The following is a 17459-nucleotide window of genomic DNA, read 5'->3' as shown; positions in this document are numbered from 1 at the left end:
ACACGTTTGTTCTCCAAGTTTAAAAAGAATGAAGTAGGACTAACCATATATTTTTGTGATAAAAACCTACTTCTCACAAGAGCAACTTTCATTTTCTCACTTAGAATGGAACTCAACTTTGACTTTTTAAGACATTCCAAAGTCCATTTTAAACTCAAAGTTGAATAATACTTGTATGGTTGACAAAATTCCCGTATATGCGTTTTACCAATTTCCCACCAAAGAAATACATTTCTATATCAGGTTTTTTCACTCCTCCATGTTTCCCAAAAATGTTTAATCTTGGAATAGCTTTAGATTGAAATGCCATTAAGAACCCTTTTTTCTTCTAGATATCAATGTGCAGTCAATAGTAATAAGCTTGTAATCAGAAAAATATGTGGGGACAATAGCTGTATGTAAAACTCTGCTTTTCATTTTGTTTGATAAATACAATCTATCTAAACGTAGCTGGAATTCTCCCCTTATTCACCTTTACCCAGTAAATTGTTTTACAAAGACATTATTTTCTCTCCAAATATCTTTAAAATTAAAAGATTCAATAATATTAGCTAAAACAGCAGGTGAGCAGAAATTTGGTTCCTCTCCATTCGTATCAAAAGATGGATAAAGTGTACAGTTCCAATCCCATAATAAAACTATTAAATCTTTAGAATGGTTCTGTTTAAAAAAGTAATAATAATAAATGAAAATAAATGTATTAAAAGTATTAATCCTACCCAAACCACTATTTGGTGCATATATATTAACAAAAACAACAAAATGACCATTAATTTCAACTCTAACTGCCAATAACCATCCAGGTTCAATTTATTTTTTTAATCTTGGTGGCTGGAGAGAAAATAATTGCAACTCCTGCACTCAAGATTTTCCCACGACGAAGAACACACTCATCGCCACACCACATTCACCAGTCAATTTCATCGTTCACATCACTATGAGTCTCTTGCACAAAAGTCACATTTAAATTTTTTCAACCTGATAATTTGTGTAATTGTTTCTGCCTTCTCTCATCCCTTATCCCATTAACATTCAGGGATCCAACCTGTAACCTCTCCATAAGAGAGAAATATAAAAGAAAACAGACAAGAAAAAGGATATTAACCATTGTGACTAGTTAGTTTTCTCTCCTCGTTGGCCTAGTTTTTCTTTTGTCAGACTGCAGTAATATGTTTCTTCAGTCTAAAATCTTTCTCACCGTTTCTGCTGTTTAGCTGGTAAAAACTACACTGTGTGTACTTATAACTTTACTGTTGTCATATTTCCCTGTTTAAATAAACAGGACATACAAAAGGCTAAAAACAATAATAGATTGTATTTTTTACACTATGCAATATTCTGTTTATCAAAACAAATAAATCTTATCAAGTTACTGTTTTTAAATTGAAATTGATTTATATATATGATGATGCATTCTACATACCAACAAGCAGAGGAGCACCAAATTAAATCCTTATACAAAGCTGTGTGGCCAGAAAGTTCTCCAGCAGAAATGTTCACTTTTATATTTGGAAATATTTATTTTATTTTATTTATTTATTTATTTTTTTAAATGTTTTGAACAGAAATGGTTGATAAAGCAAAGTACAAAATCTTCACCAGATTTGAGGAAGAATGAGTCATCCCTCAGGATAATAAGTATTTCGTATTTATATTTTTGTTGTAGTATGTCAGTAAATATCAGTTTGCATTTCCAAACATTATTTTTTCCATTAATTGTAATAATCCAGTGAGATTTTTGTTTGTACAGAGATTATGACAACAGCCAGTGCTCCACAGAGAGATCTGATCTCACTATCATGCAGTCTGTCTGGAATAACAAAGAAACAGAACAAACTGAGACAGATTAAATCCAGAATAACTGTGGCAATGTCTCCTAAACACACCACTGCTTATGTGTGTTCTTTATGTGAGAATGCTTATGCAATTTATTGGGGTCATATTCTGATCGCATCTGCTTGCTGATATATAATATACATCATATATTTTATTTAAAAATAAAACCATGTAGTTTACAGCAGAAATGGCGACAAGCGATCATGACTCCTGGCATGAACTCTGACTGCTGATACATTAATAATACAATTGCGGGAACTTTGCATCATCATTGAAAAAATAAAAATAAAAAAATCACTGCACGCCACCAAGAACAGTTTAGTTTTTACCGAGAAAACAGAAGAAACGGCGAGAAAGACCGTGGCATCTGCCATGAGCTCTGGCAGCTGCGGAAGTGGTGCTGCGACCTGCCGCTGCCAGAGAGAGCGCCAGCCCCTGCTGCAAATTTCCACATTCAAAGCACTTGAGGTTGTTGGTACTTGCATACACCATGTAAGAATTTTCTCCATGACTCACGCAGAACGAGATATTTAACATATGCTCAGGTGAAGTAAGAAACATCAAAACTTACATCCTAATGGGATCATTCTTACTGGATTTTCCAAATCGTGTCAGCTCTTTAGTAATGGCGTTGTTTGATATGAATGGTGGCACATTGTATATTGTTACTTTAATAGCTGGAGTCGCTAAAGGAGTTACCGGCACAAACATTTTTTTAATCCAAATTCCACTCTCCGTCAACTGATTTACTAACTGTTCTGTTTTCAAAAACAATGCAATAGCCTTATTTTATTCGTGATGCTGAGAGAACGTTCTCAAAATCAACCGATTCTTACACCACCACAAGTACCTCCTCCATGCTAATGCCTGGTTCGGGCACACACCTGCACCAAATTCGCATCGACAGGTGAGGATTTACCTGTACAGGATCAGATGCCATTCCGTCACGAGACAAAAGCCACGTGCATTTGAGAATAATAATAACTGAGAAAAAAGGGGAAAAGAACAAAAAAATTATAAATGGGAAAAAAAGAACAGTTTTCCACGCTCCCTCTAACGAACATCTTCACACCACGCTCGCAGTCCAGTCCTTTCACTAAGTTCCTCTAAGCTCTTGGTCAAAATATGTCCCAGCTTTGTACATCCTGCAGCAGTGAAACATGCACGCAAGCTGGGCCCAGACACAAGTTTTGACGGTAGAAAGTCATTAAGAAAAAGTGGCTCTTCAAAAAGCCATAATCCAGCATGTGTGTTCGGTGTACATGAAATGGGGAACACCTTCCATGCTTCCGGACTGATAGAAAACAGTCAAATTCACACAGTCCTCATTCTGGAACGCCATTAAAAACAGATGTTAAAACCCATACCTCTGACCCTCCTGAGAAGAGCAGAAGCCGTCTTAATCCATGAAGCATCCGTGTGATACAACAGTCTCCGAGTTGCTTGCAAACGGAAAGCCATGATTCTGGATCTGATGTCATTCAATCCTTGGCCTCCCTCTTGAACTGGAAGGTATAACGCAGCAGCACAAATCCAGTGTTGCCCAGACCAAAAAAAATTCACAAATTGCCTTTGAATCTCCACAATAAGTCCAACAGGTGGCTGTAACAGTTATTTTATGCCACAGGGTAGAAGCAACCAAATTACTGGTGACTAAAATCCTCCCCCTATAGGACAACTGCCGCTGCAACCATTTCCATTTAGACAACTTGCTGCACACTTTCTCCTCTAGCCCCTCCCAATTTTTCTTTAGATAATCATTTGACCCCCAAAAAATGCCCAATAATTTGAGTCCCTCTCTGCCCCACTTTAGATCTCCAGGTAACTTTGGGAGACTCTCAAACTCCCCTTTGCCAGCCCCAAAAGCTCAACTTTTTGCCCAGTTCACTTTAGCTGATGAAGCTTTCTCATAAAGTCTAAGTACCTCAGATAGACAGTTAATATATTCAGCATTGTTTACAAAAACTGTAATATCATCAGCATAGGCAGAGAGAGACATTCTTGAATCTAAAGAGAGACCAGGCACATTAAAACCTGACAGTCTTTCTCGAAGTCTGAAAAGCAGGGGCTCAATTGCTTAACAGTATAGTTGGCCAGTCAATGGACAGCCTTGCCTAATACCCCTTAAAATAGGAATTGGCCGACCTCAACGTGCCCCTATCTTAACCATGCATGATGCACCATTATATAATAACTGAATCAAATTAAAAAAAAAGTTTCTCCAAAACCAAAAACCTTCAATACTTTAAAAGGTAATTGTAATCCACACGATCAAAAGCTTTTTCTTAATCCAAGTTAATAAACCCAACATTTACATTGAAACCATTACAAGTATCCACAATGTCTCGCACTAAAAACAAATGATCCATAATGGACCGTGTTGGAATGCAATATGACTGATCCTTGTGTACAATCAAACCTAAAACATTTTTTTAATCTATTTGCCAGACATTTTGAGAATATTTTATATTCTGTTGTAAGAAGGGCAACAGGACGCCAGTTCTTTAAAAGGGCTAAATCCCCCTTCTTTGGTAACAGTGATAAGACCGCATATTGACAGGAAGTTGGTAAAACACCTTCTCTTAAGGATTCACATAAAACCTCAAAAACTTTTATAAAGTCTGCTGGTAGTCCATCTAATCCAGGGGATCGTCCTGAATTAAGTTGTCGCACAGCAGCAGTAACTTCCTCAAATGTCATACCAGCATCCAGGACAGTTTAAGAACCAGAGTCCAGCTAAGGAAGACCCTGAAGAAGCTGTGTCATACAGTCACTGTTTTCACAGTTTTCTGCAGCATAAAGGCTTGAATTAAAATCCAAAGCATGGTTTCTCATTTCTACAGTCTTAGATGTTATCCTCCCATCAGGGAGTTTAAGACATGGCATTTGTTTTTGTTGAGCCGCCTTATATTCCAGGTTGAAGAAGAAAGAAGTTGGGGCATCCATTTCTGCTAATGACATGAAACGGGACCTTATCAAGGCTCCTTTAACTTTCTCATTTAAGACTAGACTAAGCTCTCTCTTTTTTGTTTGCGAATCATTGTACATTATAGAATTATGTGCATTAACCAACTGCAATGCCATTAAATTAATTTGCTTTTCAAGTGTTTCAATCACATTCTTTATTTTACTACTACGGTTAAATATTAAAAGCCTTAATCCATGTATACTGTCTCTCATTTGGGTATTCAATTCTCCAAATATCCAAAAGCTGGAAATCTTTAATAAGTTTTGACAATGCACTTGAGGACTGTATATGAGGTTCCTCAGTTCCTCAAACGAAAACGCTTCTTCTCACAAAGTTCATCAACTTCAACAGTCTTCTGATAGAAACTAACAGAGTGAACAAACTTGTCTACATCTGAGAATAAATATTTTGTTATTTTGTTTACCATACGTTTCGACCAAAAAATGATTGAAAACTCATGAAAAAACTGTCTGAGATTTATTAAATACACTACCATAATTTTCACACATAGAAACTCAGTATCATCAGACTGATCATCCTCCATTTCCTCATTATTCAAGACGGTGGAAAACAATTCATTTCCATCATTTACACTCTCCCCCGTTTTAGTAGGCCACCACTGTTACTAGCTACTTCTTTATTGTTAACATCAGAAACAACTAGATCAGTTATGCTAATCTCTGGGGCTACAATAAGCAACCACATCCTCATTTTCAGTGTCAACAGCCGATAACACAGCATTTGAATTAACATCACTCACCTCAACTAATGGAACAACCTCATCTTGGGCCGCATCAACGCTATTGTTTGCGCCCTCGTCATCTGCTCCTGCCGCGTTTTGTGCACCTGTTTTCTTATGTGGACACAACAGGCGTTTGTGTCCGCTGTCTCCACACACGAAACATATTATGCTGCCAGTAGTTGCATACACCATATATAATCTTCCCTCGTGTTGCACGCGAAAATTTATATACATTGTATTCTCAGGCGATTCAAGCACCATGTAAACGTCTAAAAGACGCGACGTGATTCACCGCCGGATGTTTACATCCAAGCGCAACAGTTTAAAAGGGACTAACAATTTTTCCAAAACGCGCTATCTCACGTTGCAAAACGTAATTTGATACGAAAGGCGGGATATTTTAAATTGTAACCTTTGTTGTGGATATATACATTGGAGAAAATTGCACGAAAGCATCTTTAACAGTAAGGCCATTTACAATTAAACGATTCCCTAAAATTGGTTCCTTCAAAAAACACCGACAGCCTGATTTAAGCAGATAGAATGTTCTCATGACCAATTTGATAGCCAACTGCAATTAACACATCCTCCACTGTGGCCTTATCATCAGGAACACATCCAAAACCATTGCGGAGTGATAATGGTAATCCTCGCCCGCTTCAAATGTCACAACCGCACACTATATTTACAATTTGTTTCCTTAACCATGTATTTTCTGGAAGGAAAAAAAGGAAATGTAAATAAGAAAACTCAAGAAAGTTCTCACCCATCACACAACAGCTCTCACCACCACCACACTATCCCCACCTCCCAGCATACATCAGAGAGAGAAAGAGAGAGTATATCCATAATTTTACTTGGATAGGAAATTTGAAAGATTAGTACTGACGTCTGTATCTGAATCTCTTTATACGCTAATTAAACAAATGCAACATATCGATAAAAATAAATGCAAAGCAATACGCAAACAACAAATAAGTCACGGATTGAAATACAAACTAGAATCGCCATGTTAACACAAACTGATGTGAGACACAATGTTGAATGAACTTAACAAAGAATCAATAGAATGAGACACATTTCGCAGTAATTTCCAAAAGACCACCACCACTCTTTAAACTCTTAAACAAATTAAAAACAACAACAACAACGAATTCCTGGTAGCATGTCACATGACTGAGAATAAGCAGAGATAGTAAGCAGAATTACATAAAAAAAAAAAAAAATTAAAAAAAAAATACCAGACTGACCTAGTCGTGGCCTAGTGATTAGATAGATTAGACAATTAGATAGAATTAGAGAGTTTGACTTCGAAGCCTATAAGGTTGTGGGTTCTAGCCTCGGCCGGCAATACCACGCCCTTGAGCAAGGCACTGAACCCCCAAATGCTTCCCCGGGCTCTTCAGCATAAATGGTTGCCCACTGCTCCGAATATGTGCGCACTTTGGAAGGGTTAAATGCAGAGCATGAATTCTGAGTTATGAGTGGGTCACCATGCTTGGCTGTATATATATATATATATATATATATATATATATATATATATATATATATATATATATATATATATACATATATATATATATATATATATATATATATATATATAACTCACATGTGTGTTTATTCATGTATTTTGCATATGATTTTGTTTGAAGTGGTTACATGACCTTTTAAAGAATATCTTGTTTCAAGCAGACAACTTACAACTTAAAAATCTAACTTGTAAACCAAGGCCATTCAATTATTTATTATTTATAGATAAAAAAAGAGTATATATATATATATACATACACACACACACACACAACAGTCCTACCTGAAAGGAATCACTCACTTCAGCATCAAGTCCTTCAAGATCATCCACAGCGGATTGAGTCTTTTTCAGAGTCAGGTCAGCAGTCAGTGTATCCTCATTATAAGATCTGACGAACTTGAAGTCACTAGTGCGCGAGCCCGTGGTCAGGTATGCGTCATAATTGTAAGTGCTGCGGAGAGTTCCCGCGCCCTCCACATCTGCGTAATTTGGAGGAAGATACGCGCTGGGAATGGCTACAGCTCCATCAAACAACAGTCTGGGCTTTCTCCTGCGACAAAACCTCACGGCCAGGATGATGATGATGAAGGTCAGGAAGAAAGTAGAGACGGACACCAGCGCGATGATCAAATAAAACGTCAGTTTGGAGCTGCTTTCCTCGCGAGACATGTCTTTCAGTTCTGGAACTTCAGCCAAGTTATCTGATATAAGTAAATACAATGCGCACGTGGCTGAGAGAGAGGACTGTCCGTTATCTCTCACGGACACAATGAGGTTCTGTTTCATGCTGTCAGATTCAGAAATGTCCCGCTGTGTCCTGATCTCTCCGCTGTGGACACCGATAGTGAAAAGTCCCGGATCTGTGGCTTTAATAATGTGATACGAGAGCCACGCGTTCTGGCCAGAATCCGCGTCCACGGCAATCACCTTGGAGACCAGGGAGCGCGCCTGCGCAGCTTTGGGTACCATCTCGGTCATGAAGGAGTTTCCTTCCGGAGAGGGGTATAATATCTGAGGGGAATTGTCATTCTCATCCGTTATGAAGACACTCACGGTCACGTTACTGCTCAGAGGAGGAGAACCGTTGTCTCTGGCTAACACGAACACTTTGAAACTTTTCAACTGTTCGTAATCAAACGACCTCACGGCATGAATGACCCCGGTGTCTCCGTTAATGGATAGAAAGGAGGACACCGGTGCGCCACTGAGATCAGAGGACAACAGAGAATAAACTACAGTGCCATTCTGTCTCCAGTCCGGGTCTGTAGCTGATACTGAACAAATAGAGGAGCCAGGTTTGTTATTTTCTTGCACATGAGCTCTGTAACTCTGCTCCTGAAATACAGGTGGATTATCATTCACGTCAGCTACAGTCAGGTGAATATTCTTAGTGGAAGATAAAGGCGGAGAGCCCTCATCAGTAGCAGTAATTGTAATATTATAATCAGAGAGCAGCTCGCGGTCTAATTCACCTGTGGTCACCAGAGAATAGTAATTTTTGATTGAAGGTACGAGTTTAAATGGGACGTTTTGCTGAATGGAGCAGCGCACCTGTCCGTTATTCTCAGAGTCTCGGTCCTGCACATTAATGATGCCAACCTCTGTACCGGGTAACACATTCTCAGGAACGGGACTGTTAAGAGAACTTACTACTAATATAGGGGTGTTATCATTGGCATCAATAACGTCTATTATTACTGTACAATGACTGGCCAGCCCTTGACCATCTTTAGCTTGAATCGGCAGTTCTATTGAACTCTCCTCCTCAAAATCAACGAGTCCCTTTAATTTAATTTGTCCAGACATTGCATCAAGGAAAAATAATTGCCGGACAATTTCAGATAAATGACTAAATGCATAAGACACTTCTCCGTTTTGTCCCTCGTCAGCATCAGTAGCGCTCACTGTCACCACTACAGTATCTAGAGGAGAATTTTCAGGCAGACTGACTTTATAGACGGCCTGACTAAAGACTGGAGCATTATCATTAGCATCCAGCACAGTGACGTGTATGGCTACAGTACCTGATCTCGGTGGAGTCCCGCCGTCTACCGCAGTGAGAATTAATGTTACCTCCTGTTGTTGTTCACGATCTAACTCTTTATTCAACACAAGCTCGCCATATTTTCTTCCAATTGCACCCGTTACTACACGAAGAAGAAAGTTTTCATTTTCTTGCAACACGTAAGACTGCACTGAATTCATACCTATATCTGCATCGTGGGCCTCATCTAATAAGTAATGAGATCCTTTTAGTGCTGACTCGCTTATTTCAAATTCAATAACACTCCCTGTGAACTGTGGTGAATTATCATTTATGTCTTCAACATTAAGAATAAAACGATGCAGTTCTAAAGGACTTTCAAGGACAAGCTGCTGATTTATGACACATGAAGCTTTCTTTCCACAAAGCCCCTCTCTGTCGATTCTCTCCGCCACGATCAGTTCTCCAGTATTCAGATTAATGTCACAGTATCGTTTTCTATTACCTTCGGTATCAGTCCGCGCTTTTCGAGATGACAGTCTGTTCAGATCAAGTCCGAGATCCTTTGCTATATTTCCAATCACAGATCCGCGTTTCATCTCCTCTGGAAAAGAATAGCTCACGTCTCCATTAACAGCGTGCGCCATCAGCACGAAGAACAAAAGACCAAACATCTCAGCAGCAGCACTGAACATTTGGAATGCTTCAGATATGAAGCAAAAATTGAATACAATAATATAACAATCTTAACGCACAAGAAACCAAGCATATATCACGATTTAGAATAACAGACGTAGATTACAGTTTGCAGTCAATGTCGACGATTTTCTATAAAGAGATGAGATGCAAGCCCTATATGACATCACAAGCAGGGTGGAGAGATGTGTACTGAAGACACACATTTTTTTGCAGGTAAACAGCGACACTGTGAGTTAAATGTAGAAACTGCATAATATTCCATTTGACAGGATTATGTGTGGGTTATAGCCAAAATCGTTTAAGCAAACCAATGGCCGGCAACAACATTGCCAGATGACTGGGAGATAAACACCACCACAATATTTATAACATTACCTGAATGAATGAATGAATGAATGAATAAGCAAGCACATAGCAAGATTGTGATCTACATCACATAAAAATACACTAAATATTTACCTGTCAGATCACAGACAGCAACAAGAAAACATGCTCTATGACAATTATAATCAGACTAAAATAACTTTTTAAAAGTTTATGATATGAGAAAATCCTTCTATAAGCCAATTTCACATAACTAATAAGTCGATGAAGAAAGATCACAAAACAGCTTCAAACGTAAAAATAATAATAATAATATAAATAATAATAATAAAAAGACAGTTCGCCTCCGTATTAAACCCTTCAAGATCATCCACGGCAGACTGAGCTTTTCTCAGAGTCAGGTTAGCAGTCAGCGTACCTTTATTATAAGATGTGACAGCTATATTGAAATTAGTCACAAGCTTTAAAAATCTATCTCACGGCAGATATAGTTCTTGTTGACAAGTAGTTAACAGATAAAATGTCAACTACTTCTAAAAAAATTATAAGGATTCCTTCAAATACGCATAAACAGCGACTCATGAAACACAGTTCATGACTTAAAATTCACGAACAACTCCTTAGACTTAAAAATCAACTTCAAAATCTGCCAGAGCCTATTGTCAGTGAAGGTAGTCTATTAAAATACCAATTGCATCTGTAAGGTTAGAATATTACTAATACACCAATGGTTAATTCGTCATAAAAAAAAGAAGCACTCATGTGACCAAGTCCAAAAATCACAAGACCACAATTGTGACCATTTTATAAACAGTCCTAATTCATAAGAAAACCTAAATTTGTGAATAAAGCTCATCCATAAACTCTTATTATATGTCAAAACATGAATATAACACTTTGTTGAAAATGAAATGAGGGCATAGAACAACCAAATATTATCTGGGAATTTGAAAAGAGAAACGGCTCAATTACTATAAAATTTGCTCCTTATATGTAAGTCTCAAGCAAAACGTCAGCAGCAACACACACGCCTGTTCAGCACCATGGACAGCTAATATAAATATACCCTTTTTACTAAAATCCAAGTAAACTGAGATTTAAAATTGAATAAGAATTTAAAGTAGTTCATGAAATAGTTTCAGGGAACAGTCAACGTGAGGGATGCGAGAAAGTTAGCATTAATAAAACCATTAGAAAGCAAGCTGTCAAGACAAGCAATCTGTAACCTCAAAATATTAAAAACATATTTTTTTAAAGAAAGACTTCTTCAGTCCTACCTGAAAGGAATCGTTCATTTCCGCATCAATTCCTTCAAGATCATCCACAGCGGATTTAATCTTTTTCAGAGTCAGGTCAGTGGTCAGTGTATCCTCATTATAAGATCTGACGAACTTGAAGTCACTAGTGCGCGAGCCCGTGGTCAGGTATGCGTCATAATTGTAAGTGCTGCGGAGAGTTCCCGCGCCCTCCACATCTGCGTAATTTGGAGGAAGATACGCGCTGGGAATGGCTACAGCTCCATCAAACAACAGTCTGGGCTTTCTCCTGCGACAAAACCTCACGGCCAGGATGATGATGATGAAGGTCAGGAAGAAAGTGGAGACGGACACCAGCGCGATGATCAAATAAAACGTCAGTTTGGAGCTGCTCTCGTCACGAGACATGTCTTTCAGTTCTGGAACTTCAGCCAAGTTATCTGATATAAGTAAATACAATGCGCACGTGGCTGAGAGAGAGGGCTGTCCGTTATCTCTCACGGACACAATGAGGTTCTGTTTCATGTTGTCAGATTCAGAAATGTCCCGCTGCGTCCTGATCTCTCCGCTGTGGACACCGATAGTGAATAGTCCCGGATCTGTCGCTTTAATAATGTGATACGAGAGCCACGCGTTCTGGCCAGAATCCGCGTCCACGGCGATCACCTTGGAGACCAGGGAGCGCGCCTGCGCAGCTTTGGGTACCATCTCGGTCATGAAGGAGTTTCCTTCCGGAGAGGGGTATAATATCTGAGGGGGGTTGTCATTCTCATCCGTTATGAAGACACTCACGGTCACGTTACTGCTCAGAGGAGGAGAACCGTTGTCTCTGGCCAACACGAGCACTTTGAAACTTTTCAACTGTTCGTAATCAAACGACCTCACGGCATGAATGACCCCGGTGTCTCCGTTAATGGATAGAAAGGAGGACACCGGTGCGCCACTGAGATCAGAGGACAACAGAGAATAAACTACAGTGCCATTCTGTCTCCAGTCCGGGTCTGTAGCTGATACTGAACAAATAGAGGAGCCAGGTTTGTTATTTTCTTGCACATGAGCTCTGTAACTCTGCTCCTGAAATACAGGTGGATTATCATTCACGTCAGCTACAGTCAGGTGAATATTCTTAGTGGAAGATAAAGGCGGAGAGCCCTCATCAGTAGCAGTAATTGTAATATTATAATCAGAGAGCAGCTCGCGGTCTAATTCACCTGTGGTCACCAGAGAAAAGTAATTTTTAATTGAAGGCACGAGTTTAAATGGGACGTTCTGCTGAATGGAGCAGCGCACCTGTCCGTTATTCTCAGAGTCTCTGTCCTGCACATTAATGATGCCAACCTCTGTACCGGGTAACGCATTCTCAGGAACAGGACTACGCAAAGATTTCACTCGTATCTCAGGAGCATTGTCATTAACATCTGCAAGTTCTATTACAACCTTAGCATCACTGGATAAACCAAATCCATCTTTCCCTTCAACTAGTATTTCGTAATTGGCTTCGTCCTCGAAATCAAGTGCACCTGTAACCCGAATTTCACCTGTACTTTTATTCAAGTAGAAAAGCTTTCTTGCTCTTTCAGAGATACGACTAAATTCATACGACACTTCTCCGTTTTGTCCCTCGTCAGCATCAGTAGCACTCACTGTCACCACTACAGTATCTAGAGGAGAATTTTCAGGCAGACTGACTTTATAGACGGCCTGACTAAAGACTGGAGCATTATCATTAGCATCCAGCACAGTGACGTGTATGGCTACAGTACCTGATCTCGGTGGAGTCCCGCCGTCTACCGCAGTGAGAATTAATGTTACCTCTTTCTGCTGCTCACGATCTAACTCTTTTTCTAGCAGTAATTCAAGTTTTTTTACTCCGTCTGCTTTTGAATTTATACTCAATTGAAAATTATCATTCTTCTGTAAACTGTAACCCTGAACTGCATTCTGTCCTATATCAGCATCATGAGCCGCATTCAAACGATAGCGTGTACCTCTAACAGCAGATTCCCTAATTTCAAATGTGATCAAATCCTTTGAGAAAATAGGCGAATTGTCGTTAATATCCTGAATTTGAACAGAAACATGATGCAGCTCTAATGGATCTTCTAGCATGAATTCAAATTTTAAAACGCATGAAAGCCTGTCCCCACAAATCTCCTCTCTGTCGATTCTCTCCGCTACGATCAGTTCTCCAGTATTCAGATTAATGTCACAGTATCGTTTTTTGTTACCTTCAGTATCAATTCGAGCCTTACGAGATGAGAGTCTGTTCACATCGAGCCCGAGATCCTTTGCTATATTTCCAATCACAGATCCACGTTTCATCTCCTCTGGAAAAGAATAGCTCACGTCTCCATTAACGGTGTCCGCCATCAGCACGAAGAACAAAAGACCAAACATCTCAGCAGCAGCACTGAACCTTTGGAATTCTTGAAATATTAACCAGAAATGTATTCATGTACTATGACAAATGCCATGTACGAGCAAACATGTATAAAATTCAATTTAGAATAACGGACGTAGCTTATATCAGGCAGTAAATCGGCGTCAAAGATTTTCTATGAAAAAAAAGACTAGATGAAAGCCCTATGTATGACATCACAGGCAGGGTGGAGAGATGTGTACTGAAGACCCACTGTTTTGCAGGTAAACAGCGACACTGTGAGTCAAAAGATGAAATCGCACAATGTTCATATATCTGACAGGGTTATTTCTGGGTTATACAGTTAATATAGTTTAGCGAAATTACAGCCGCAGCAACATTACCTGATGAGTGGGAGATAAACACGACTACAATATTTATAATATTCCGAGAGAGAGAGAGAGAGAGAGAGAGAGAGAGAGAGAGAGAGAGAGAGAGAGAGAGAGAGAGAGAGAGCGAATGACAGAGCAGCACAATGGACAGAAACGGGAAAACTTGCTTTATGACCGTTCTAAAATAAGTAAAGGGCGTTCAGAAACTTGCTGACATACGAAATTGCTTTTATAAACCAATTTCACAAAAATACCGATGAGGAGAACGTTAAATTACTTAGAAACACCATCGTTTGTTTCAGATCCCGTTACATTCTGATGTCGCAAAAATAAAATTAGTTTGAAATCACTATTAGACAATAGAACGAGATATCAGATTTCTTTCTTTAAGAGATCACCAAACAGCTTAAAACATTTACAATCTAACAAATTACTAAATACGTCACAGTATTTGGCATTTATCAAGGCAGACATAATTATCTAATTGACAATGTGGGGCAGTCACTTCAACATGATTTATATTAAGAATTCCTTAACTAGCAATGAAAAAAATAAAAATAAAAAACAGTAATAAACTCGTGAATCAGGATTTATAACTTTAGATTATTTAAAAAAAAAAATTTGGTATGGTCTTGTTTAAGCAATTTTAAGAGATAATATAAATAAAACATCTACTTATAAGCCTTCAAAATGAGCTTCAAAATCTTTAAGAGCCTGTTATTAGTGATGGCAGTCCATTAAAATAAGCACACTTATGTAATATTTAAGGTTAGATCATTAAATAAGTAAATAAGAAAAGATATGTTAAATCGCAGAGAAGCACCCATGTTAGCAAAAAGTCCTTCACAAAAAATAAATACATAAAAAAACAATGAATACAAAAACAATCACAAGATGCACAAATGTAACGATGTCATAAAGAATACAGCAGTAACAAACACGGCCTGTACAGCACCATGGACAGCTAATCTTAATATGTATTTTCTACTAAACTAGTGAACTGGGATTTAAAAATAAATATGAAATTGAATTAGTTAATAAATTGTTTCACAGAACAGACAAGGAGATGGATGCAAGGATGTTAGCATTCCTTAAACCATTAGAAAGTATGTTGCCAATAAAAGTAATTTGCAAACCCATAATATTAAAATTATTGCTTTGTCAATCCTACCTGAAAGGAATCGTTCATTTCCACACCAAGCCCTTCAAGATCATCCACAGCGGATTGAGTCTTTTTCAGAGTCAGGTCAGCAGTCAGTGTATCCTCATTATAAGATCTGACGAACTTGAAGTCACTAGTGCGCGAGCCCGTGGTCAGGTATGCGTCATAATTGTAAGTGCTGCGGAGAGTTCCCGCGCCCTCCACATCTGCGTAATTTGGAGGAAGATACGCGCTGGGAATGGCTACAGCTCCATCAAACAACAGTCTGGGCTTTCTCCTGCGACAAAACTTCACGGCCAGGATGATGATGATGAATGTCATAAAGAAAGTGGAAACGGACACCAGCGCGATGATCAAATAAAACGTCAGTTTGGAGCTGCTCTCGTCGCGAGACATGTCTTTCAGTTCTGGAACTTCAGCCAAGTTATCTGATATAAGTAAATACAATGCGCACGTGGCTGAGAGAGAGGGCTGTCCGTTATCTCTCACGGACACAATGAGGTTCTGTTTCATGCTGTCAGATTCAGAAATGTCCCGCTGCGTCCTGATCTCTCCGCTGTGGACACCGATAGTGAATAGTCCCGGATCTGTCGCTTTAATAATGTGATACGAGAGCCACGCGTTCTGGCCAGAATCCGCGTCCACGGCGATCACCTTGGAGACCAGGGAGCGCGCCTGCGCAGCTTTGGGTACCATCTCGGTCATGAAGGAGTTTCCTTCCGGAGAGGGGTATAATATCTGAGGGGAGTTGTCATTCTCATCCGTTATGAAGACACTCACGGTCACGTTACTGCTCAGAGGAGGAGAACCGTTGTCTCTGGCTAACACGAGCACTTTGAATTTTTTCAGCTGTTCGTAATCAAACGACCTCACGGCATGAATGACCCCGGTGTCTCCGTTAATGGATAGAAAGGAGGACACCGGTGAGCCACTGAGATCAGAGGACAACAGAGAATAAACTACAGTGCCATTCTGTCTCCAGTCCGGGTCTGTAGCTGATACTGAACAAATAGAGGAGCCAGGTTTGTTATTTTCTTGCACATGAGCTCTGTAACTCTGCTCCTGAAATACAGGTGGATTATCATTCACGTCAGCTACAGTCAGGTGAATATTCTTAGTGGAAGATAAAGGCGGAGAGCCCTCATCAGTAGCAGTAATTGTAATATTATAATCAGAGAGCAGCTCGCGGTCTAATTCACCTGTGGTCACCAAAGAATAGTAATTTTTAATTGAAGGTACGAGTTTAAATGGGACGTTTTGCTGAATGGAGCAGCGCACCTGTCCGTTATTCTCAGAGTCTCTGTCCTGCACATTAATGATGCCAACCTCTGTACCGGGTAACACATTCTCAGGAACAGGACTACGCAAAGATTTCACTCGTATCTCAGGAGCATTGTCATTAACATCTGCAAGTTCTATTACAACCTTAGCATCACTGGATAAACCAAATCCATCTTTCCCTTCAACTAGTATTTCGTAATTGGCTTCGTCCTCGAAATCAAGTGCACCTGTAACCCGAATTTCACCTGTACTTTTATTCAAGTAGAAAAGCTTTCTTGCTCTTTCAGATATTCGACTAAATTCGTACGACACTTCTCCGTTTTGTCCCTCGTCTGCATCAGTGGCACTCACTGTCACCACTACAGTATCTAGAGGAGAATTTTCAGGCAGACTGACTTTATAGACGGCCTGACTAAAGACTGGAGCATTATCATTAGCATCCAGCACAGTGACGTGTATGGCTACAGTACCTGATCTCGGTGGAGTCCCGCCGTCTACCGCAGTGAGAATTAATGTTACATCTTTCTGCTGCTCACGGTCTAACTCTTTTTCTAGCAGTAATTCCATTTTTTTTACGCCATCTACTTTTGAATGTATACTCAATTGAAAATTATCATTCTTCTGTAGACTGTATCCCTGAACTGCATTCTGTCCTATATCAGCATCATGAGCCGCATTCAAACGATAGCGTGTACCTCTAACAGCAGACTCACTAATTTCAAATGTGATCAAATCCTTTGAGAAAATAGGCGAATTGTCGTTAATATCCTGAATTTGAACAGAAACATGATGCAGCTCTAATGGATCTTCTAGCATGAATTCAAATTTTAAAACGCATGAAAGCCTGTCCCCACAAATCTCCTCTCTGTCGATTCTCTCCGCTAAGACCAGTTCTCCAGTATTCAGATTAATGTCACAG

The 17459-nt window shown here is 39.3% G+C and overlaps 2 protein-coding genes across 14 annotated transcripts in view; both read right to left on the bottom strand.

Moving 5' to 3' along the window:
- Nucleotides 1-17459, bottom strand: part of LOC127971208 (protocadherin beta-15-like) — a 112143-nt gene that overhangs the window by 39244 nt on the left and 55440 nt on the right. For 6 of the 13 annotated variants that reach the window (XM_052574086.1, XM_052574082.1, XM_052574083.1 and 3 more), the window contains exon 2: nt 8225-8634. The exons of 2 other annotated variants lie outside the window; for them this stretch is intronic. In XM_052574086.1, coding sequence (XP_052430046.1) covers nt 8225-8634 — 410 coding nt within the window. Of the gene's footprint in view, nt 1-8224; nt 8635-8682; nt 10039-11310; nt 12013-12226; nt 12558-17459 lie in introns of those variants that run through there. 5 more of the 13 variants (XM_052574100.1, XM_052574084.1, XM_052574092.1 and 2 more) reach the window with 5 other exon arrangements.
- Nucleotides 1-17459, bottom strand: part of LOC127971215 (protocadherin beta-15-like) — a 48423-nt gene that overhangs the window by 26759 nt on the left and 4205 nt on the right. Inside the window, exon 2 of the mRNA XM_052574108.1 lies at nt 12637-13762. Within this exon, the coding sequence (XP_052430068.1) occupies nt 12637-13743 (1107 nt within the window). The 5' untranslated portion in view covers nt 13744-13762. The remainder of the gene's footprint in view (nt 1-12636; nt 13763-17459) is intronic.

The sequence above is a fragment of the Carassius gibelio genome, chromosome B14 (assembly GCF_023724105.1).
Source record: "Carassius gibelio isolate Cgi1373 ecotype wild population from Czech Republic chromosome B14, carGib1.2-hapl.c, whole genome shotgun sequence".
Classification (NCBI taxonomy): domain Eukaryota; kingdom Metazoa; phylum Chordata; class Actinopteri; order Cypriniformes; family Cyprinidae; genus Carassius; species Carassius gibelio.
Note: the sequence above shows the minus strand (reverse complement) of the source record. Positions and strands in the feature narration are given on the sequence as shown.